The 26,158-nt window shown below is 34.1% G+C and overlaps 1 protein-coding gene across 2 annotated transcripts in view; it reads left to right on the forward strand.

The window, feature by feature from the left end:
- SGCZ (sarcoglycan zeta) overlaps positions 1-26,158 on the forward strand; it is a gene marked incomplete at both ends in the record, with an annotated part of 462,334 nt that overhangs the window by 407,431 nt on the left and 28,745 nt on the right. The window contains one exon of one of the 2 annotated variants that reach the window (XM_080710705.1): positions 4,508-4,630. The exons of the other annotated variant lie outside the window; for it this stretch is intronic. Within the exon in view, the coding sequence (XP_080566831.1) occupies positions 4,508-4,630 (123 nt within the window). The remainder of the gene's footprint in view (positions 1-4,507; positions 4,631-26,158) is intronic. 2 annotated transcript variants of the gene reach the window in all.

Genomic DNA, 26,158 nt, shown 5'->3' on the forward strand with positions numbered 1-26,158 from the left:
TAATTTGCCTATTGTTCTTCTATGAACATAGACATGCACAGATGATTATAATATTTTGATGTAATATCCTTTGGGAAGATGCCCAGAAGTGCTATCAATAGGCCATAAGGTAGTTCCATTCCCAATCTTATGAGAAACCTCCACTCTGATTTCTAAAAAAGCTTACCAACAGTGATTGCAGTCCCACCAACAGTGCAATAGGGTTCCTATTTCCACACATCCTTGCCAGCATTTATTATTATTTGTATTCTTAATGATTTTCATCATAACTGGATTGAAATGGAATCTCAGTGTAGTTTTGATTTGCATTTTCCTGATTGCTAAAGATGATGAACACTTTTTAATATATTTGTTGTCTATTATATCTTTTTTGGAAAAGTCCCTATTTAGTTTGGTTGCTGACTTTTTAATTGGATTGTTTGTTTAGTGTCAAGGTTTTAAAACTCTTTATACATTCTAGATATTAGACCTTTGTCATATTGGTAGATGGTAAAGATTTTTGGAACACCCTGTACAAAAGTATTTATAACATCATTATTACTGATTCTAAAATCCTAGAAGCAAGCTACATAATTATTAATGGAAAATAGATCACTGACACATATCCGTATGCCAGAATATAACAGTAAAGAGTAATAAGCCAGATCTACATATATTGATGTAAATAAATTTCACAACCCTAATAAATATGTGAAATATTTAGTCAACCAAAAATGCAAGGGCTGAGGCTTTAGCTCAGTGGTTGAGTGCCTGCCTAGCACCTGTGAGATCCTGGGCTGTATCCTCACTACTGGAAGAATAAGAAAGAAGAAGGAAGAAAGGGTAAGAGAGGGGAGGGGACACACATAGTATAAGACAAAGTGAAGTACATTTTAGATCTACATTTATATTCATACCAGCTGTTTATATTTGTTTTAAATTTTGCCCATAATAATTCTATATCAGGAAATTTCAAACACAATTTTGAAATTTACTTTTGTTTTCCCCATGAGAATGTCTGATCTCTTAATACTCTTCTTTAAGACCTTGAAAATATTGGCATACACACTCTTAAAGTATGGAATTATAATGAGAGAAAGAAGCCATTGTACTGTTTGAGGAGAACACATCCAGCTAGTTGATTTTTTTTTTTTTAATCAGTGCTAAAGAGCACTAAGAGGATCTTTGGAAATATTTTGCTTGAGCCTCTTTGGGTATTTTTAAAGAAAAAATGTTTTCAGTTCATATATTTGATCAATTTAAAGTAGAAAATGCAAAGACTAGACTGTTGGAGCCTCACTACTTGTCAGTCACAGGTGTGTACAAAAAGACAAAGGAGCCATCACTGAAGAAAGCAAAAAATGAGTTTTGTGCTTGCTCATGTTACAGGACTAGAGAAAGTATTTGAACATGTAGGCAATATTTCAATTCTTTTCGGAAACTTACTATTTTGCTTACATATTGTCTCTCGTTTGTCTCCCAATTCTCTTTCCTTAGTCTAAACCTGGTTTCTCATGATATGGTTCTGAAATGGTTGATATTAACTTCCTTGGAGCTATTCCTAAGGCAGTATCTAATCTTAGTATATCAGTTGGTAAGTTCCTTTTGCAAATGAATGAGAAAGCAGTGTAGCCTGGATAATCCCATCTCCTTTACCTACTGACTAAGGAGTCCTAATTCCTTGCCAGAGACACCCAGGCACAGTGCTTTTCCTGCCACACTGGATCCTTCATTAGTTGAGATAAAATTGAACTAGGCATTACTGCTCCTCTGTACAAATGATTTTGTATTGATAAGCTAGAGAATAAGCAACGCCAGGCACATGAAAAATAGAGAGACAACCCAAAGCATGTTGGGATTTAATACACCGAGTTTCATAAATTTCAATATATTCACTTTAGAACAAATATCCCCAACAATCAACTATTTCCGTAAGTCTAAACTTTACTCTTTTCCATTTTCAGAAAAGAAAACCAATGTGTGTAAATGTAATATCATACAATGATTTTCTAATTTAAAATATTTATTTATTATCAATGCATTGCTAATTGCTTGCGATTTTGCCTTCTGTAATTATGCTAATATAGTGAATAAAGTGTAGTCTGCAGTATTAATTTTTATATCTATTTTCAATTGGATGATTCTTATGCATAAATTTATGGCTTAGATGCAGCTCGTTTATTTTGGGTGCGTAAATATTTTCTAGTTCACTTATTTGCTCATTTGAATTTAATGAATGAAGATTTCAATTCACTTTGCCAGGTCCAAATACCACTCTACTTATATTTGTAATAGTTAATTTTCAATACTTTTTGTGACATGCAATATAGAATTTTATGTTAATAAAGTATCATTAAGTATTATGCCAAGAAAAGTCTTACTAATGCATGTGTGCCTATATCACCCACTGTGTCTGTGTGTGCGTGTGTTTAGATACTGAGCTAACACGTTCTATGTCATTAAAACCAGTGATATATTTTGTGTATGAATTAAACTTAGCAGTTGATGTATTTGAAGGAAGCAATGTAGTAGAAATGCTAAAATTTCACATATAAAGTACCTATAATATCTTTTAAGCAGTTAAGTTTGAATGTATCCCTGGGTCTCTTGAAGGTAGCTTTAAATATAGAGACTTCAAAAGCCAGAAGAACTCTCATTTATCAACACCCTGGCCTCAGGTACAGCTTTCTGAACACCATCCGGTTGGGTTACTATGTATTAAAGGCTAAAAAAAATATAGGAAAAATAAAGCTTAGAATATGATTAGAAGAAAAGACTCAAATGAATACAAGCCTTGGAAGTAATATTCACAAAATTAAATGCAGTGACTATCAGTCAATTATGCTTCACCAATATTGTTACTAAATGTCATAAGGAAATTTCATTTAAGAGAAATAAAATGTTTTTTGTTTGTTTGTTTTTGGTGGTACTGAGGTTCCTGGAAATCCTTCTACCTCCGGGCTATACTCTCAGACCTATTTTTATACTTTTTTTTTATTTTTGGACACAGGTCTCTTAAGCCAGCGAGGCTAGTGTCGAACCTGTGTGATCCTCCTGTCTGTGCCTCCCAAGCGTGGGGATTACAAGTGTGTGCCACCACACCCAGTGAAATAAAAGATTTTAAAGAATATGATTCATGCTACTTCTAACTTGACAGTTCACAAAGATAGCACTAGCTTTATGTTACCTGACATGGCCCTACATGTGAAGCTTTACAAATATTTTGTGTATATAATTAGAAGAATATAAGAAAAACATGCATATGTTTTCAGAAAATTTTCTTATTTTATTATGGTTTCAAGTTAATTTTTATTTGAATTAATTTTTCCTTTTGTTCAATGTTCCTCAAAAACTATGAAATTTAGGGAAGTGCAACTCCCCACAGCTTAAGTCTAGTGTTTATTCATTTACCTATTGTTCATATTCTAAGTGCCACTTGAGAACAAACAATTCTGAATATGAGGATATTTTGAAAGTCAAAGATGATTTCATGTTTGGAGTTCTTGGATACACATATCTGATAAGTCATTCTAGTTTGTAAAGATAAATGAAACACAGTATGCCCATAGTGAGGTACACCTATGAACCTAACTGGGCTGCATTATATCTGATAAGGTTTCTGACACAGCCAGAGTAGACATGTTTCAAATCTTAGCAGAAGGGAAGATACATACCCATGTTTCAAGTGTGTTATGCAAGAGAAATCAATGTTGTACAAATGTAAGTTCTTTCTCCCTGTCTACTGTTTTAATCTTTTTCTTCCTTGATTAGTAGTCATCTTTCAGGCCCAGTTATATCTTATTGCTATATACTTTCTAAATCTCAAATTAATTATATTTTCCAAATAGGGAAACTGGCTTTATAGTTTTGGGGTAAATTTTTTAGGAAAATTGGCCAATAAATTAGAAGTAGATTTCTAATTTCATTTTGTAATATGTCTATTTAATGCTATATTGTATTTCAGAAAATCAATAAATTATTTATGAGAAGAAATATTAGGGAGCACTCAGAAAATAACACCATTACAAGACTGACTATAAAATAGATTTAAATTTAGTTATATTAAAGATCAACATTAAAAATCAAAGAAATGTACAATGACTAAATATTCACGACTGAATATTTATAAGCAACGTATGAAATAGCAATATGCCTTGCAGAGAGAAAACACGAGATTCATAAGGTCTCCAAATATTTGCTGAGCATCCAGAAGATGTCAGTTATGATGCTGAGTCTTTAGCCTGCATTAGAGAACAAAGCAGACACTGTTTCTCCTTGTGGAGTGTTTTTAACTGACTAAACCCACAGATCTTATGAGGACAATGTCAGATGTATGCCCCATCTACTTAGCTCAGCAATAGTCGACCAAGTTAGGTTCTTGCAAACTATAACCATCTAAGAAATAATAATTCAGATGTAAGCATACAGCCAGGAGAAATAATATAAGTACTATATGTATTTCTTTCCTTTTTCTAAAAAATGCATATTAATGATATCCTGCATTTTTAAACCTTTCCTCTGACTATAGGAGCTGATGCTGTAGAAGCTCAGTGTAAAAGATTTGAAGTGAGAGCCAGTGAAGATGGCAGGGTGCTGTTTTCTGCAGATGAAGATGAGATTACCATTGGGGCTGAAAAGCTGAAAGTTACAGGTACTGTGGATTGAAGTTTCCTTGGGACATTGATGATTTATTTTAAAAGTATATAACAGCTGAAGAAGCTCCTTAGTAAGATGTATGATTCTTAGCCTAAAATTGAGTAGCTCACAATATTTTCTTCAAATAATCTTTGAATGAAAGGCATGTGGCTGGGTAAGAGGATACAAATGTTTGTGGCTAATCATGTATAGAAAAGGGAGGCTGTATCTCTCAGGGAGACAGAGGAAGGTGGATATGGATGTTGTAAGAAAAGATGGGGTATACATGCTAAGTAAAAGTAATGAAAGGTGAAAAAATCAAAGTTAGAGATATTATTTAAAGTATAAGTTACACGATATACTTATTCATATCATAGTCAACCACTAAGCCAAGCATGGGAGGGAGAGATGGGGAGGGAGTGGAATGGGGGTTTTGTGGGGGCTGGCTGGGTGATGTATGCATTTATGTCTACACAAGTTTTTTACCCCATTATGATGTATAAATACAATGCACCGATAAAAAAATTTTAAAAATAAAGTATAAGTTAATGTGAAAAAGAACAAAATGAAAATATTAGCCTTTTAATTATATAATAGGGGGAAAGGGTTATAAGTACAATCTTGCTCTAGAGGAGTCATAATTATATTCAACATTATATGTGAAGAAATAATACTATACATATATTATTTAGAAGTAATCAAGTTGTTATAATAATATTAGATTTGCTAAGTCAACCACCAGCAGAAATTTAGACAAATAACAGAAAGAGAAGTAGGACTGGGAGTTGGGAAGAATTTGAGGAAGACAACTTTAAAGACAATCTCTCTGAAGCATGTGATTTGGAACCATGACACATGTTGCAGTGTTTTAAAATATTTTAAAAGTACTCAAAAGGTTCTGTATTAAAAAAAATAAAATAAACTTTGTTTGACTTATTGTTTCTCAAACTCTAAGTCAGATATAAAGGGTTATTTGCCATGTTTCTTTAGGTTGAATTAAGTCCAGACTAGCCATGTAAGAGCAGTTACCCTGACAATGGGAGACTATAGCTTCTGATTTCATATTCTTTAAGTTAAATCCTGCCTCCACCACTCAATATATTAAATAAACCCCCCAAACATCTGATTTTAACTTCATCTGAATATTTGAAGCTATAATGGTAACCTGAGTGTTCAAATTGTACCTGAGAGTGTGCCTATGTGTTTTAGAATGCTCTCAGTACAAAATGATGAGGTTGTGTTAACTCTTTACTAACAAAGTTACTATTAATATTATTAATTTCCCAGACATGAGGGCCTGTGTTGATTGCAAGAAAGATGTATTTTTTGATGGTGGTATAATTCAAGAATTCCTATTGGCTATCCTCTCTGAGCATCCCCTGGGCTGTGTCATATTCCCCACATCACAGCCACTCTCCGATTTTCCTTCTCTTGTGATCATGTCCTACTGAGGGGCTGGCATCTGCAGTCTTAAATGGATTGATGTCCAAGATGTTCCCCATGACTACCCACTTGCCTGCTCGCCATGGTTGATTTAGGACTACTTTGGCTGGTCAGGGAAAGAGGCATCCACTGAGGATACAAATTAGCTTTTCTGAGTTTTAAATTAGAAAGACAAGGAGAATCAAAACTTGAATGAGGGCCCAGAAAACTAACATTTGAGTTGCTTGTTGGTAAGCCAGTGGGAAGGCAATGCATAGGCACATCCTCAGCTGGACTGAGCAGATGTAAGTTTTACACTTAGCAATCTTCCAGCTCTGGTAGTGCCCACAGTTTATCACTGTTGAGACCAACATAATCTGAGATCAATTCGAGGATATTTCATATTTATCTAAAAAAGTATTTTTATTCAGATGTTTCTATTAGACACTTTGCATTTGTAAGTAAAGGGAGGGTTTAAAATTCTTGGCAACTATTACGAACTCCTGATTCTTTAATTACTTTGACTTGTCTCATAGTTCCAAGTGCTGTACTCACAACATTATACCAATTAATTGGCTTTTTAAATTTTTCCTTGAGCTATGTGGATATTAATTTTCTTTTCTTCCTTTTGTTTCAATATTGGTAATGAGTGTTGAACCCAGGGGAATTCTACCTCTAAGTTACATGTCCAGCCCTTTTTTTTATCTTTTGTTTTGAAACAGGGTCTCACTAAGTTGCTGAAGGTCTTCCTAAATTGCTGAGACTGACTTCAAGCTCTGATTCTCCTGGTTCAGCCTCCCAAATACTGGGATTACAGGCCTGTGCCACCACTCCAGGCTTCCTCCTTTTCTTGGTAGCCTGGCTGCCATATACTGCTAACTGAATTAAGTCAAGAGAGAAATTGTTCCCTGAAATGCCAAGATGTTTCTGCCCTAGGATTTTCATTGATCTCTCTCTCTCTCTCTCTCTCTCTCTCTCTCTCTCTCTCTCTCTCTCCTGTCTTTTTCTCCTCTTCTCTGTCTTTTTCTCCTTATCCCTGTGTTGAGGGTGTAAATATGTATGAGGGTGAGTGTAGATTGTAATATACACATGTATACCTGTACATATTGTATATAGATATGTCTCACTTTGGCTCGGGTTTTCCATTTTTTTCTGCCTCAAACATCTACACATAACCTTGTGTTTCTTCTTAATTGTTCACTTTTATCTTAATTAATCAGTTTTACAATAGAGGTCCGTACCACTAAATTTCACAATATACTACTAAATAATAAAATAATATAATTTGTAATCATGATAGTAGTAGCTAATCAAAGGGTTTTTTTAAATAAAAGGTTACCCTGTACAAACAACCCTGATTCTTCACCTGATTATTCAGCTGCTTCACATCATTACTAAATAAATGCTAAATGAGAGAATTTTAGTTTGAGGAAGAATTCCCCTGTATATAATAACATTTCTTTTTCTCAAGAGAAGCCCTTATTTCCCTCAGACACACATAGACACAACTTTGAGTATATGCATACTCAAATACCCACATATTAATCATATAGTATTTCTGTTCCTGTAATACTTCTACATAAAGGAAAATAAAGATATCAAAGGCAAGTATAGTTTAGAATTTCACATGCACTGAGGAGAGGATTGTGTATAATATAGCATGCAGCATAAGGGATGGAGATTAGTTAGTGACCTCACATATACTTTAAAGCAGTACTTGAGTCATTTGATAAATAACACTACAAAGAGACACTGACTCCAGGGTGCATATATAAATTAGGTTGCCTTGCTGACAAAACTTCAAAGTTACATGTGACAAGAGATGTGTATGGTGTTTATTTTAGAATTGTAAATTTATGGCCTGAAAGTTTTCTATTTAAGCAATATCCATAGGAATTAAAATGGAAATGGATCCCTTCTGGCTTGATATTTTATGAACAGTGGCATTTTGTAAATGCACTTTGGTTTCAGAATGACAGAACTGTATGGATTTATTTAGACAATGAGTATGTCTATACATCTGAGGCAAATCATTTATGATGAAAATTATTCATAGAGCTTGTATAGCTCAGCGTATTTGCATTTAAATTACCTAGAAAGGAGCTGGAATTTACCCATATCATGTAAAGGCCTCTAGGATTCAGGTTGCAGAAGTAAAGCATCAAGCTCTTACCTGAAGACCCAAATTTGTAGTTTTGTTACTTTTCATTGCTTGCGTCCGTCAATAGAGATTTTCTTGAGTTAATTTAAACATACCTATATGCCCTTAGCATCTCCTTACTACCTCATTGAGCATAAAATTTCATGCTTTATCTCACATATGTGCACTTTAGAACTTTATTTTCATTTTTCTGTTATGAGTGGTGGGCCAAAGATATTACTATATGCAACCATCTTCTGAGTCTTGATAAAGAGATAAAAGATAAACTTTTACACACAGAAGATTCTTAAAATTAGTGCTTTCAGAGAGAATCAATCAACTCTGATCTGCACTTCCATTTGTATTCCCAGCTAAGTTTATATACTTACCTAACAATGTACGGTTGTAAGTCCTTCAGCTTTAGAAGGTGAAGGACTTCAAGCATATAGAATGTTTCATGTTAAATTAAAAACTATTAACAAAAGATCCTGTTTTGCTAAGATAGGCAAAAGAAAGGAAGCTAAATATATGAGAAGAAAACATATCCCCCTCCAGACAAAGGCAATTAAAACTACCAGTCAGAAAGAACAGCCCTTCATGTAACCTGTGCCCCGGTGTTTGTTTGAAAGCCCAGAGTATCACTTCTTTGTGTCTTTTCTAATTGAATGATTGGAAGGATAGACAAGTTCCAATGCTTGTTTGACAACAGAAGAAAGGATTTTCTGAAGAGCTGTCTTTTAAATTAAACAACATGCTTCTGGGTTAGAATCAATATTTTCTGGTTTGTTTTTATTAGCTGGTCTTCTGCTTCCTTGTTCGTGTCTGTTAAATTAGCACACTGAGATGAGATCAGTTTGACATCAACCTACTATTAGGTACAGCCTCTGTTTCTCCCAACTGTGCAAATGCCAAGAACATGGTAATGATCAGGCAACAGGATGGGTCAGCTTTGTCTGAAGAGCTCCTAAAGAAATGAGATTAGATCAAACACAGAAAACAGGGATGTAAAATCACTTAATTTTTCCTAGTGAAGCCTTTCAAGATTATAGACATGGGCCCGTCACTCAGCTCAGTTTTTTATTTGCTCCTTAAACTTCTTAAACTTTCTAAAGTCAAAAATTTCGACACTGACCATAAGTACTATTTCACCTTTCCCCTCAATCTCTTGGTGAAAATGGACTACAGATTTTTTTTTTTTTTTTTTTTTTTTTTTTTTTTTTTTTTTGGTGGTACTGGTTTTGGTGGTACTGGAGATGGAACCCTTCTATCTCTGGGCTACACTCCAGACCTATTTTTATTTATTTATTTTTTTTATTTGGAAACAGGGTCTCTTAAGCCAGCGAGGCTGGCTTTGAACCTGCACAATCCTCCTGTCTCTGCCTCCCAGGCACAGGGATTACAAGTGTGTGCCACCACACCCGGCAAAATGGAGTACAGATTTTGAAGTTCATAAATAGTTAGCTATGCACTTATCACAAATAAGCTGAATCCTCTGAGAACCTTACAGTCCTTTCCACAAATTAGTTTTTTGTCAAGTCTCTTTTTTTATTTTTATACACTTACTAGTGCATTGTAGTCTCACATCATAATAGAGTTCATAGAGATACTGACATACATGCACATAGCTGGAGGTGGGCTTTCCCCTGACTCCCTCCCCACTCCTCTCTTTCCCCATACAACATATCAGTATTGGCATTTGTATTCTCACATTTGTACATTATACCAACAAAAGTGGTTCATTCATTAATTCTTCCTCTTCCCTGACTCCTTTCCCTGGGCCACCTCCCTTGCTCCACTGGGGTTTCTCTTCTATTGTCTAAAGTCCCTCTTGTATCCAGATTTCTCCCTAGATTCCACATATGAAAGAAAATATAACCCCTCATGTTCAGTGACTGACTAATATCATTTAACATAATGTTCTTCAGGTCCATCTATTTTCTTGCAAATGCTATAATTTTGTTCTTTATTGCTGCTAAGCTCTAGTTTAAATGTTTCCTATTTTATCTTGTAAAAGCAAAATTTCTAGTTAATATGTTGCATAATGATCCTGTGAAATATGAGGAAAGTTATAAAAGAGTACTATTCTTTTACCAAAAAAGTAACTTCATTCATTTTTTAGTGTTTTAAATTTTTCCATTTGGTGTTTAAATTTTTTCTTTATAGCTGCGGGGTATAGATCTACAAAATTTCTTGAAGATAAAGTTAATTCTATCATTGTATAAATGATTGGTCTGATTTATATATATTATTATGATGTTTAAAAAGTGCATTCTTGATGGAATATGAAGCAGGAGCAATTAATTCTTGCAGTTTGTTTCTGTGCCGGCCCTTCGTATTTCCTAGAGGCTGCCCATATTTTTTTCTCATGCTTCCCAGGCCTCTTGCCTGCAGGAATAGTCCATCAAAATCCTCTCATGATTCAAATTTCTCCTCTTCCCCTCTGCTGCATTTTTTCTTATGTTCCTTTGTGCCAACAGCTGTAAAATACCATCACTTTAATAGCTCCCATAATTACATTGCCAAATGACATTATCCTGACACGTGGACAGCCCGGACAAAACTCCCTATTATGTGGTGTGGCCTATTAACTAGTAGCCTTAATTGCACTTGCAAGATCTGTTTTCCATGTGATGTAATATATACACAATCCCCAGAGTTTAGGGTTGGGTACATTTTGCTGAAGAGCTTAGGTCATTATTGAGCTTCATTCCAGGCTTCCATTTTGTTGTGTTGTGGTGTTTTTTGTTTGTTTGTTTGGTTGGTTGGGGGTTTTTTTGGTTGTTTTTTTTTTTTTTTGCGAGTCTGGGGATGGGACCCAGGGGCATTCGACCCCCAAGCAACACCCCCTGCCCTATTTTTTATTCTTTATTTTGAAACCGGGTCTCAGTGAGTTGCAGAGATCTCACTAAGTAGCTGAGGCTGTCCGTGAACCGTGATCCTCCGGTCTCAGCCTCCCGAATGCTGGGATTACAAGCGTGCGCCACCATGACTGGCCTGTTGTGTTGTTTTTTGAAACAGAATCTTGCTAAGTTGCTGAGGGTCTAAGTTGCTGAGGCTAGCCTCCAACCTGCAATCCTTCGGTTTCAGCCTTTTAAATACTGGGATTATAAACATGGGCCACCATGCCTGGCAACACATAGAATTTTGTTAAAGAAAAAAAAAAGGTATATGAGATAAATCAGGGCCAATTCTGGCATAAAATTATTTTTGATAAATGCTATTTCTACCAATAATTATAAATTCCATTATTGTTCTTGTGAGCTCTATACTGGTAAAAACATACTTAAGAAAGAAAATAAAAAATATTACAAAATGGATAAATAAAGAGAATAAGTTTTCAAATGCTTAAAGTAGAAATAATACATTGGTATTAGAAATGTAGTATTATTCTTCACTAGATATTGTTATTGAAAAACTTTGTAAGAAAATGTAAAATGAAAGATTACAAAATTGGATAAGTAGAACCCAGTTATATCCCTCAAAAAGTAGTTCAAAGAATATAAATTTTATTTTTCTCTGACATAACACTGCAAGTGAGTACATTCTAAAAATCACCTAGCAATATGAGGTGGCCAAGGATGCAGAGATCTGCCACCTCCCTGGCTCACGGTCTTGCCCTTCTTCATAAAGCTGAGGCTGTCATATACCATTATGTCTGCATTTTAAAATGGAGCAAGAAGAAAAAAGAGAATGTAGGAGAAAATGGCTTTCTTATAATCCTGCAATTGAAAACACTTTCCATCAAATACCTCTTGCCCAAAATTTCCCATGTGTTTGCATGTAGCTTCAAGAATAGCAAAGACATCCAAACTGTAATGCCTATGTATTTTATTAAAACTTGGAATGGGTCTTCTATACATAAATGAAGAATGAATCAAATAAAATAATGAGTTATTTCTTCTATAGGAAGTGATTTAATAACACATAAATGCTAGCATATAACTGTAAAGGGAAGGAAATTGAAAATGCATAGAATTAATAGATCATCCATTAGACAATATCAGCCATTAAATTATATTTGCATTCTTCTTGAACAAAATGTGATTCTAATGCTGAAGAAAGAAAAAGTAAGAATGTCTCTGGTTCAGCCTTCAGTACAAAAATAAATAAAATTTTGAAGTGTAGTAAAAATGAAGCTAGCTGGGCATGGTGGCACACACTTGTAATCCCAGCATTTGGGAGGCTGAGACCAAGGATGGCGATTCTCAGACAGCCTCAGCTACTTAGTGAGCCCCCCCCCCAACTTAGTGAGACCCTGTTTCAAAATAAAGAATGAAAAATAGGGCAGGGGGTGTAGCTTGGAGGTCAAATGCCCCTGGGTTCTATCCCCAGACCCACAAAAAAATAATAATAAATAAATAAAAGAAGCTAGTCTATAAATATTTTAATGATTGAATTGTAAATTTTAATCATATATTTAATTTAGTTGACATGGTACTGGGTAGTAAAGGAAGATTTCTCTTGTTCAGAATCATATTTGGTAATGCCATATATGCAAATGTACATGAAAATTATGTTTTCATCAGTTTTCTGTTTATACACAAAAAACTTGTAGTAGTACTTTAAACATATGAGGTTATATGCTTCAAACATCATAAAGTGTTGGATTGCGCTATAGTCTGATGCTTGGTTATTTACTTAAGCCTGTTGAATCCATATGAAATAAAAAGTAAATTATAACTGAGACCTACAACATGAAGAAATTAGTATTCTGGTTGCATAGTGCCTACACATATTTATTAACTAGTCACTGAGTGTTGGGGAGGAGTAATTTAGTTACTCTGTAAATTCTTAATTGGGTTACTCCAATCTTATAACTCATATAATGTAATGATAATTTTTAAATGCACATTGAATTTTATATCAGCCAAATAGAGAAGTAAGCAGCGCCAAGCTCTCATCCTCTAGTAGAAACATCAAAAAGCAAGCAGAGACGGGTGTGGTGGCCGCACACTTGTAATCCCTGTGCGGGAGGTAGAAGGGCTTCCAGAAACCCCAATACCACCAAAAAAAAAAAAAAAAAACTATTTCAAGAACTTTTGGCTAATGATATTTGTGTTATTTTAAATATTTCTCTTTACATCATGACATGTGAGAGGCAAACACTTTGAAAAAAACAGTATTCTATCTTTTCTGAAATTTTAGATTCATCAATGACATAAATAACTATAGATTCTAATGTTTGGTGGGTAATTTGTTACTTTTGAGGGTCTTGTTATTTTACTTTAAACTTATTTTAACTAACACATAAAATCAAAAGTTATACACAGTTTTAGTACAATGTATTTTGTTTTTATTGCATTAATTAATCAATTTTTTAAATTTTATTTATTTTTAACTTTTTTGGTGGTGCATAGTAGTCATACATCTTAATGGAGTACAAGATGGTAGAGGCATACATGAACACATCACCCAATTAACCCTTCCCCAATTCCCGCCCCATTCACTCTTCCTCCCTCTTTCTTATGTTTGGAGTAGTGATTGACTTTGATATGTTTGTGAATGTACACGATGTACATTAGGAAATTTCTCCCTCAGTTAGGTCACCTTAGTTGCTCATCTGTGGCTTCTCCTCCTTCATCTAGAGTTTCTCCTTGACCCTTTTTCTCCCTAGCTTCCACATTTTAGGGAGAGCATCCGATTTCTTACTTGTTGTGATAGACTAAATTCACTTAGCATAATGTTCTCCATAGCTTCATAGATTCTGAATGTTTTCTATTTCCAAAAACATTTGCTTAAAATAATCATTTTCTTTCAACTTTCTAAAAATATTAAGATGAAAATTCTGAAAAATAGCTTTCATAAAAACATTATTATTGCTAATTATAATAGGTCATGAATAGTACTTATGAAAGCCAATCGATTCATTTAACTCAAGCTGAAGATGGTCTTTGTTTATGCCTCCTTAAATAAAGTAAGTGTACATTCCTTTTTGTTACCTTTGTTACCTTCTTGGATGTTGTAAACTTTTGAATCTTTAATTCAAAGTTTTGGAAAAGTTGGTTCTGATCTTTTCTGCTTGATTTTTTTTTTTTTTTTTTAGAAGGGTTCCTGGAAGTCCTTCTACCTCCGGGCTACACCCCCAGACCTATTTAGTTTTGGAAACAGGGTCTCTTAAGCCAGCACAGCTGGCTTTGAATCTGCGCGATCCTCCTGTCTCCATCTCCCAAGAGCGGGGATTACAAGTGTGCGCCACCATGCCCAGTGAAATAGTTTTTAAAATAGGCACAAATGAAGTTCTACGCCAAATGAACAAATCCTGTTATAATTTACCTTCATTACAAGTTTTATCTTTAATTAAACAGTTACTCAGTGATTATTCTTCGTTACTGTTTTGGTAGAAAACAGTAACAGAATTTTTTAGCTTTGGCCAACTAAAAACTAGGTATCAGAATTATTCAATTTAAAAATGCCTAGCTGGGTGTGGTGGTGCATGCTTATAAACCCAGTACTTGGGAGGCTGAGACAGGAGAATCGAGAAGGTTTGAAGCCAGCCTCAGCTACTTAGTGAGGCTCTCAGCAACTTAGTGAGACCCTATTTCCAAATAAATTTTTTTTTTAAAAAATGGGTTTGAGTATAGCCTGGAGGTAGAAAGCCCCTGGGTTCCATCCTCAGTAACACACACACACACACACACACACACACACACACACACACACAGACACACACACACACACACACACACACACGTCCTGGACAATGATAACCCATCACTAAATACAGCCCTGTTCAGTTAGATGACTATACAACTGTTTTGAAAACTAGCAGTGGGAGGGAGTTGGGTAGGATGAGAAGGCTGGGGCACAGTTATTGGAGGGATACAAGTGTACTGATGAAAGGCACTGCCTCTGGATCACAGCCTAGCCTAACTGCCTTCTAGAAGGGTAATCATGGGTAATTTAGCTAACAGGCATTGAAGTCGTTTTCTCATCTATAAAACATGGGACAATAAATGATAACACATCACTAGATTTCCATAGAATTAAAGTGAGCTGATCCATGCAAAGCATGACAGGACACATGTTCAGTGATCAACAAATGTTGGAAATTATTATTATTATGAGAACAAACAGAGTCATTATTCAGTACTAAGCTTTAATTAAGTGACTTTTTTGCCTTGTACCATTTCCTATAGGGACCATTTAAGCTTAATTATTTATTATTTCTCTCTGCCCAATATACATATAACCATATAAAATAACATTGAATACTTTAAGTAATGCTGAGCTATATTCAGTCCAGTATAATCATAGCAGTTTAGTAGAAATTTCAGAGTTATTTAAGTGAAATGTAAAGTCATGAAAAGAAAAGGTAAAATAAAAAAAAACGTTGAAAATACATTGTGATAATTCAAAGGCAAAACAAAGCATTATCATATTAAAATCAACTGCAATGAGATTAGTAACTATTGGTATATCTTTACCATGTTATTTTCAGTGATTTACTTACTCCTCAGTACTTTTATGGAGATGTGTATTATTATCTTCATTTGGCAAACTGTGGCTCAAGTTACACAATCTGTAGGGAAATACAGGTCAGAGGCAAACTGGTAGGTATAGCTGTCTCTCCTGGATTACAGCCCAGTCTCCTTTCACTATCACTCTCCCTGTGTCATTATATGCATGTTTATACAGCATATTGGTATCCTGAATAAGAATTTCTATAACAAGAAGGAGAGCTTCTAAGATCTGATTTATTTAGTAGCTAGGTTATTATTTCAAGCAGATTTATTTAGTAGGCTGGAAAAAAGTTAGAGGTGAAGAGGAATGAGCATACTTAAAACTATATATCTGACTTTTTCGACTAAATCAGAGAGAGCTCCTGGTTTAACCTCCATGTCTTGAAGTAGCAATGTAAATTTAAAGTTTAGGATATGCCTAACAATGTCAAAGGAAGAGATGAAGATACACGATTGATGAAACCACCTCAGAAAAACAGTAATATAATCTTGATCTACATTTTAAAAGGTCTATTGCAACATGAGAGAGAACTAATTTAGTTTTATGTCAAATGTATATTCATTAATCAGACCGACCATTGTCTTTAAGAAAAGCTCACTAGGAGTATGTCAGAATAAATCTTATTCCGAATGTCACCTGTAGAGTTTTGAATGGGTATAATATGCATAAATTGGGTAAAATTTCCATTCCTATGTTAATATAAATGATAGCCAGGGCAATCTTTCATTTCAGAGGTAGAAAGGGAAGGAAAGAGAAAAAAAAATCTCAAATGAGTTACATACTTCTCAGTTACTAACTAGTTGTATTAATTCTCTGTTGCTGCTGTTTTAATTACCCAAAATTTTAGGGCATGGTGGTGCATGCTTGTAATTCCAGTACTTGGGAGACTGAGGCAGAAGAATTGCAGTTTCAAGGCCAGTCGCAGCAATTTAGTAACTCTGTTAAAAAATAAAATAAAATAAAAGCCCGGGCATGGTGGTACACTATTGTAATCCCAGTACTTGGGTATCTAAGACAGGATAATTATAGGTTCTTGGCCAGGCTCAGCTACTTAGTGAGGCTCCCACAACTTAGAGAGACTCTGTTTAAAAATAAAGAATTAAAAATAGAGCTGGGGTGTAGCTCAGAGATAGAATGCCCCTTGGTTCAATCCTTAGTACTGCAAAATAAATAAGTAAATAAATAAAAATAAGTACAAAAGGCTGAGGTGTAGCTTGAAAATAGAATGCCCCTGAGCTCAATCACCAGGACATCATCATCATCATCATAAAATTAATAATAATTATCATAATATAAATTATTATTACCAAAATTTAATATTTTAAGAAACACAAAATTATTATCTGGCTTTTTAGAGGCTAAAAGCTTAAAGTGATTTTTCATGTCACTAAAATCACAATGCTTACTGAACTATGTTCCTTTCTTAAAAAATCCATTTTCTTCTCCAGCTTCTAGACAACTTCCCTCCATATTTCTTGGCACCTATTTCTTCTTCCATTTTCAAAGCCAGAAATTTAAGTCCAAATATCTCAGGCTACCATGCCTGAGTCTTCTACATCTGTCTCTTTCGTTATTATCCTTTTAATTATTTGGGGCCCTCTTGGATAATCCCATTTTAAGATGATGTCTTTAGCAATCTTAAATCTATTGATACTTGAATCCCCCTTTGCCTGTGTGGTAACACTCACAGGTCTCAGGGATTATTCATAGATTTGGGGGGTGAAAGGAAATGCTATATGCTATACTAATTGAAAATTGTTCTATTTCTTTAAATAATGTATTTTAAATCCCTACATTGAGATTTTATGGAAGATGGGAAGATAGAGACAATAAATATAGGTTTTATATTTCTTGAATTCAGGATTAGCCAATTTTCTTTTAAAAATGAACTAAAAGTGAACAGATCTGTGCTCCATATCTAGTTCACATTTTCTCTACTCTTGGGTCATCTAAGGCTGTGTGACTGTGCATATGTTATTTGGCATCTCTGTCTTCATTTCCTCAGCTGCAAAATGGAGATATTATGAGCATTTTATTTCTTTCAGTTTTCTTTTGAGAATTATATGATATGGTTAAGATTTGTTCAGAGCTTAGAACAATGATTGAAGTAGCTCAGTAAGTCTTAGCCATTATTACCAATATAATTATCCTTCTTATTTGGGACTTTAAGATGAATGAATAAAAAGAAAAAACCTGTGGCAGCCAGGCTACTTACTTATCACTCCTTTATTGCATGACAGGTGAAGTAAATTTCACAAGATCTCAGCCCTAAGCTTTATTGTAAGCTTTTGTTATTTCATCCATTCAAGCTTGAGTCTTCTCTGAGATCTTTGTACTGTAGTAGTTTCATTCTCCCTTTAAACACCTGTTGTCAGATATCTTATTATCTCTCAAAACAGTCTAAGTTTAGATAATATTGATTTAAAGTGTCATTTTATTTCTAAAAGAAGTAACAACATACTTTTATTAAAGATGATTTTTAAATTGGGTTACTGCTACCTATCTATATTAAGAGTAGGTAAGCTGAGTGTGGTGGCACACACCTGTAATTCCAATACTTGGGGTGCTGAGACAGGAGGATCACAGGTTTAAGGGCAACCTCAGCAAGTAGTGAGACTCTCATCAACCTAGCAAAACCCTGTTTCAAAAATAAAAATTAAAAATTAGGGACTGGGGTGTAGCTCAGAAGTAGAATGTTCCAGGATCCAATCCCTAGTAACACACACACACACACACACACACACACACACACACACACATTAACATTTTGTTGAGGGGGCTGGCTCGCTTATCTTGTTAAACAAACACCTTTAAAAGCTCTTCTTTGTACCAAAATAGAAGTCTCTAAGATGAGATAATGTTTCCTGAACTTCTCTGCATATTAAGCAAGTTTGTTTCTCATAAGAGTGAGGGAGAGAAAAAGGTCCAAAAAGAAAATAAAGGGCAGGGTGGAAACGAGGCTGACTGTAACTTGAAGAGAAGCCTACCTACTAAATAAAAGCAACTAGTGAAGATTTTATAAGGGCCCCCTCAAGAACATAGATATTTATAACTATCTTATGGATAGCTAAGATTGATTTTAAGGTGTTCCATTGAATAATATTTTAAAAACTAAGTGTTCCCTTTTCTGTTGTTGAACCAAATGCTCCCTATTATAGAACATTTTGATTTTCCCCAATGAACCTCTACACAGGCTAAGTCAATATTCTTGTAGCTATATTTTGATGCACCTAAATAATTACATCTGTAGAGTAAGGTCCTTGAAATTGCATTTATTTGTAAAAAGGTATAGGCCCTCTCTAGTTTTGATCATTTTGTGCTTTCATCAGAAGTGAACAAGACCTCCCATATCCCTAAATTATCATAGATTACCCTTCTGAACTGACTTCCAACATACCAACCCTGCTAATCAATGATGAACTACACATTTTAGCATAATGCATGTATCTATTACTATTGCTGAATATTTTTAAATTGTACACAATTCTGAGATACTTTTGTATTTTGTGTAAGAAAACAGGAAATTACTTACTCAATGTCAGCTGGCTAGTAAACACCAGATTGACCTGGATCTCAAGCTTTCAGTTATACCATGCATTAGAATGTATTAGAAGAACAAATGTATTCATTCTATTTAATGTTTTAGAAGAACTATAAACTTAGCTATAGTGACCTGATAAAACACTGCTACATAATAATTTAACGGAATAAAAACCATTATCTAACTGAAACTGATTCTTATTCCTTTATGTCAAGTATGATTTTAGTCATTCTAACAACTTTATAATTTAAAATATATGTGAACATTTGGTGAGACATACATACTATGCCATTTTAAAGGTTATCTAAAATATTTTTACCTAAAAAGGAGTTCCTTTTTATTTCTGTGAAGATCTGTCTTGATAAGTTCTATAAATATTTTAAAAAGTGGTCACTTTACAAACATCCATATAATGACATCCATTTTCTATGAATCTAGTAAATAGTAGTAGATAGTATTTCATCTCAGCTATGATAAAATGAAATGACTTTTCTAATATCATGTTTATTTCAAAAGATTCATATAAAATTACATATTTTTTTAGTTTTATTTATCAAGCCCTAGTTAGTAGTGACTTGGGAACTTTTTTATTTTTTATTCTGTTGACTATTCAGGTTTGTTTTTCTGAGAATTATCCAATCATGTTTTTCTCTTTTTTGTAACAAAATTGTTGTTTACTTATTGATTTATAGGAATTATATTGTTTATTGCTTAGATACTATTTCTTAGCTTTATGATATCTTTTACTGTTAAAAATTTTACTTTCCTGGTGTGATGGTACATACTTGTAAATCTCAGTACCTGAGGGGCTGAGACAGAAAAATCACAGGTTGAAAGCTAGCCTCAACTACTTAGATTTCAACAACTTAGAGAGACCCTATTTCCAAAGGAAATAAATAAAATAGGGCTGGGGGTGTAGCTCAGAGGTAAAATGCCCCTCGGTTCCATCCCCAGTACCACAAACACATACACACACACACACACACACACACACACACACACAAACACACACATAAACTTAACATTAATTCAGTGACTTTATTGACTTTTTAATATTATATATTATAATACATTGTTATAATACATTATTATAATAATTTATCCTTACTATTATAAGAAATACATTTTTATTTTGAGGGTTTTTCAAGACCAGAGTGTTAAAGTTAGTACCACGTGCAATTTTTTTTTTTTTTTTTTTTTTTTTTTGTGGTACTGGGGTTCTTGGAAGCCCTTCTACCTCCGGCTACACTCCCAGACCTATTTTATACTTTTTTTTTTTTTTTTGAAACAAGGTCTCTTAAGCCAGCATGGCTGGCTTTGAACCTGCACGATCGATCCTCCTTTCTCTGCCTCCCAAGCGTGGAGATTACAAGAGTGCGCCACCACGCCCAGCGACGCACTTGCAGTTTTAATTTACTTTAATTCCTAATTAACTAAGCTCCCCTACCCAGGTATGGATATTAGTTACTTATAACCTGTGGGTTGTATTTTAAGCTTGTTTGTGCTTGGTTAACTTAGCATTTTTATTATTTTTAAGAATTATTTATATATTTGTATGATATGTCTTTGGTAGCTTGTGAATATGTGTTTGTTACAAAGTCTTCTTTGAGATCAGGCTCCCATTAATTTCTTTGTGTTATCTTTTGTTTCATTTCAATGTATTTAATTTATAATTTTCCCTTACTGCATGACAAAATTTTACCCCACCCAAAACCAAACAGTTGTTCTCATATTAAATTTTCTACACATTTAATAATTTTACCCTTCACATTTTTAATCCAGCTGAAATTGATTATTTGCATATGACAATAAATACAATTGTATTTTCCCACATGTGTTTTACTCTATATTATTTATTGGAGAGGTGCTTGTTTCTTCACCTGTATTCAGTAGTGACTTTGCCGCACCAAGTTTTCACACAGATGTAATTTCTGGAACTGTCTTTTAAATCATTAACCTATTTCTCTATCTCTACCATAGCCACATAGATTTAATATTAAAAATTTACAATAAATTTTGTCATGTGGTCAGAAAAATCTGCCTACTTGCATATTTGCTCGGGAGATACTCAGTTTGCCATATTGTTCTGATCATTTGTGTATGGATTTAGAATCGGCGTGTCAAGTTTCATTAAATACTGTTGGTGATCCCATTGGGATTGCATTAAATCTATCCAAGATGTTGAAGAAAATTATCCTCAGATAATAATGATCTCCCTAGGTCTGATCATGCTTTTCTTATGATATATATTAATATAACTCATGTATATAAATTATCTCAAATGTGTTTTGATTATATTTAATAATTTATGCATACAGAGATGGCACAACCTTTGTTAAACTTCTGTTAAATAAAAGTAGTTATTTTATTAGTCTTAATAAATTTCTGCGTGTTCTTTCAGATTTTCTGTGTAGAAAAACATGTTATCTTTGAAATATTAGTTTTGTGGTTTTTTTCAATCCAAAATAAGATATTCTTCCTGTATTTGCACTTTTCCCTGTTTTGTGATCAGACAAAAGTTACAGTACTTTGCAGAGTGGGGCTGGCATGGTAAGCTAAGCTCAAAGGTAAAGGCATTTTTTATAATATAGTCAAGTGAAATGTTATTTTTGTTAAGTGTTGTAACATGTCTATAGAAACATTTGAGGTTTCTATATATTTTGCTATAGAGTACGCTATCAGATAGAAGTTTACTTCTTTTTTATTTTCCTGAAAGGTGCTAATTATTATTGATATTAATAATGAAATGATGTTGTATTCACTTTCTATCAGCAAAGTAAGATATTTGAAATAATTAACTTATAAAAGTAAATGGTACATTTTGAGTCTCGGTTTTGAAGGTCCCATGCCAAGATCAGGCAGAGCAGCTCCATTGTTTTGGGCCTCTGGTAGGGGGAGGTGCCAGATGACAATTGTAGAGAGGGCCTGGTGCAGCCTAGAAGCAAAGAGAAAGAGGAAGAAGCTGGGCCCTACAATCCCTCCTAGGATACCCCCCAGAGACCGAAAGACTTCTTTCTGGGCCTGTTCTGATAATGGTAAACTGGAGACTAAGCTCTTATGGGTCTTTGGGGACTATTTAACACCCAAACTAGAGCAAATGTTGATCTTTTTGAATAATTCATCTGTATCTTTTGATAAGATTACATGCTATTCTTCATCAATAAATTCTTGTAAGCCTGGCATGGTGGCACACTCTTGTAATGCCAGCATTTGGGAGGCTGAGACAGGAGGATCACAGTTCGCGGAGAGCTTCAGCTACTTAGTAAGGCCCTCTGCAACTCAGGGAGATCCGGTTTCAAAGTAAAGAATAAAAAACTGGGCAGGGTGTGTAGCTTGGAGGTCAAATGCCCCTGGGTTCCACCCCCAGACCCGCAAAAATAAATAAATAAATAAATAAATAAATAAATAAATAAATAATTGTAGTAAATTGTATTGATTAATTTTCTGCTATTAAGCCAAATTCATATTCCTATGATAGATCCTAAAGAAATGGCCCTGATATTTCTCAAGTCATTGGAAGTTTCAGCCTGGTCATATTTTCTTTATAATATTGATATTTATTCCCATAAATAAATATGAACCTTTAAATATTTTTGTTGTGTAGTCCATATAAGATTTGGTATTAAAATATTCCTAAGTTAAAGTACCCTTAAGTTATCAGCGTATCATCTTTCCTAGTTTCCAAAGCTCTGGAAACATTTTTATAAGATTGAAAATTTATTTTGGAACTGTTGACAAGACTCACACTCCAAATCTGGCTTTGATAGTCTCCAGTGAGATGTTACAATACATGCATACACATATATACATCCATATGTTATGTGTCATTGTTTTATAGTTTCTAGAAACAAAATGAATACTTGTCAAAATATTGCATGGTTTTTTAACCCATTCATGGTGAGATATGCCAGGGGATTCTAGAAATGTAAAAGCACAAATCCAGATTATTCTTTTTTTTAAACCTTTTATTGGTGCATTTTAATCATACATCTTAATGGAGTTCAAGATTGTGGAGGCACACATGCACACATCACTCAATTAGCCCTTACCCAATTCTTACCCCATTCTCTCCCCCTCTCTCCTCATGTTTGGCTTAGTGATTGACTTTGATATATCTGTTAATGTACATCATGAAGATTAGAGAATTTTCCTCCCCCCCATCCCTTCAGTTAGGTCGCCTTATTTGCTCATTTATATTATCTCTTATTTCATCTAGAGTTCCTCCTATGATTCATTTTCTCCCTAGCTTTCACATATTAGGGAGAGCATCCAATTTCTTATTTTTTGTGACTGACTAATCTCACTTAACATAATGTTCTCCAATCCCATCCATTTCCCTGTAAGTGATGTAATTGTGTTTGTCTTTATGGCTGAGGAAAATTCCATTGTGTACATATCTCATAGTTTTGTAATCCATTCATCTATTGGATGAACATCTTGGCTGGTTCCATAGTTTGGCAATTGTGAATTGTGCAGCTATTAATATAGATAAACATGCATCAGTTTGGTAGTTTGGTTTCCTTTCTTTTGGGTAGATACCCAGAAGTGGTATTGCTGGATCATATGGTAAATTCTTTTCCAATATTCTGAAGATCCTCCATACAATTTTCCAAAGTGGTTGCACTGATTTGCAATCCCACCAACAATGTAGTAGAGTTTCTACTTCTCTGCTCCCCCCATATTTGTTGTTTGTGTTTTGAATGATTGCCATTTCAGTTGGAGTTAGGTGAAATCTCAGGGTAGTTTTGATTTGCATCTCTGATTGTTAATGATGTTGAGCATTTTAATGCATTTATTGGCCATTTGACTTTCTTATTTAGTGAAGTGTCTATTTAGTGCCCTTATCCATTTTTATTGGGTTATTTGTTTTCTTAGTACTGAGTTTTGTGACTTTGCTGTATAGTCTAGATAATAGTTTTCTATCAGAGGAGTAGGTGGCAAAAAATCTTTTCCCACTCTGTTGGCTCTTGGTTGAGGTTCTTGATAGTCTCCTTTGCTGTACAGAAGCTCTTCAGTTGCATGCAATCCCACATATTGAGTCGCCTCTTAGTTTTTTGTGCCTTTGAGGTCTTGTTGAGAAAGCTTTTAACTATATCTGTATGTCGCAGTGTTTGACCTATGCCTTCTTCAAGGAGCCTCAAGGCCTCTGGTCTAATTTCCAAGTCTTTGAGCCATCTTGGATCGACTCTTGTGTAGGGTGAGAGAGTGGGGTTTATTTCCATTTTTCTGCATATGGTTAACCAATTATTCTATTGCATATTATCCTTGATTTACCAGCACTAGCCTACTTGTATCAACAGACATCATGCTAAACTCTAATGCATTAACTTTAAAAGATGCTCACTGTGGCACAAAATCAGATCACACACACACACAAAATATATGTTGATATAATACCACAGGAGTTTTGAAGATCCTTAGAATTGCCTGAAAACTATGAATGACTAGACTATTATTTTTAAAAATTTTTAATGGCTTACTCTGCTTTGAACTGATCTAAGAGAAAGGATAGCCTTTGTAGTAAGTACAGTAGGAATGTATTGACTACTCTTGGTGAAGAAACTTCATTATACAGAGATTATAAGTTATTTTGGATGAAATTTGTCATTTTTAGATCAATTTTAATAATTCTAACAGTTCTCTAATGGTTATAAAACAAAAGTAAATGAAGCTTTTTTTTTGTTGACCAATTGGTAAATAATGAATTACATGGGAAAAGATAATATAAAAATCACAGGAACAATATAGAACAAAAGTCAAAATATATCACTGTGGATTAACAAGTTGTTATAATATCTGTAGACCTGACTGTTTCCTCCTTGGACTCTGTGTATGTCATAATATCATTACATCACGGGCTTTTGAGAATTTCAATTTTCATCTGAATTTTTATAAAAATTGGATATTACTAAGTGAATAAAAAAGTCATAGCAGTTGCTGATATAAGATTCCAGTTTTGAACATCTGAAAATGTAAAATGTATATATGTATATTAAAAATGTAAAACCTCAGAATAGATATGATAGGTTTCAAAAGAATATGATAGGTAGTAAAACCTTCATTCATAAAATGAAGAATTTTTATTTGCCTTAAGAGTTAGGCAAATTAAGATATTTCATAGAATAGTAGAAGAGGTCAGAGGAAATGGATGTGTCTAGGTTACAGAAGATTTGAAGTCTGAGCAAAAGCCGGGCGTGGTGGCGCATGCTTGTAATCCCAGCATTTGGGAGGCTGAGACCAGAGGATCACGGTTCCCAGACAGCCTCAGCTACTTAGTGAGACCTCTGCAACTCAGTGAGACCCAGTTTCAAAATAAAGAATAAATAATTGGGCAAGGTGTGTAGCTCAGAGGTCAAATGCCTCTGGGTTCCATCTCAAGACCCACACAAAAAAAAAGAAAAGAAAATGATATTCATAATCTTAAGAATTTACAGTAGCAAAACCTTATAAATTTGCCCCTAGGAAAAATAACATAAATAAAAAATATTACAATTTTGAAAAAAATGAAACACCTCCTCTGCGACTCAAGATCAAGGTCTTCATTGCTATTGTTTAAGGTATTCTCACGTAGTTCTAATATATTTCCCTATACAGACAGTTACTTTATTGAATTTAAAATGTTAGCTCTAATTTCCTAGTAGCAGTGTTATCATTACTTTCTGATATTTTATATTTTCCTTTATATTATACAAAAGCAGATTTGTTTCATAGTTTTAAAATTAATCGATTTGAAACACATTATACTAATTCAACAATTTTAAAGGATAGTGGTAGCATTCTTACATGTAGATGTTTGAAGAATATTAGCCCCAAAGAAAATAAAGCTTAATCTGAAGAAAATGCTCTAAAACATTTATGTAAATAGCAACGGAAAAGAAAAAGTTGTGTCTTTATCTTTTTAAAATAAAAATTTCACTTTAATTTTGAATAAAAGTGAAGAATAGAAACATTCTATTTTGCTGAGTTGGATTACAGAAAAG

This window comes from Muscardinus avellanarius (genome assembly GCF_963383645.1).
Source record: "Muscardinus avellanarius genome assembly, chromosome: 14".
NCBI classification, from domain to species: Eukaryota; Metazoa; Chordata; class Mammalia; order Rodentia; family Gliridae; genus Muscardinus; species Muscardinus avellanarius.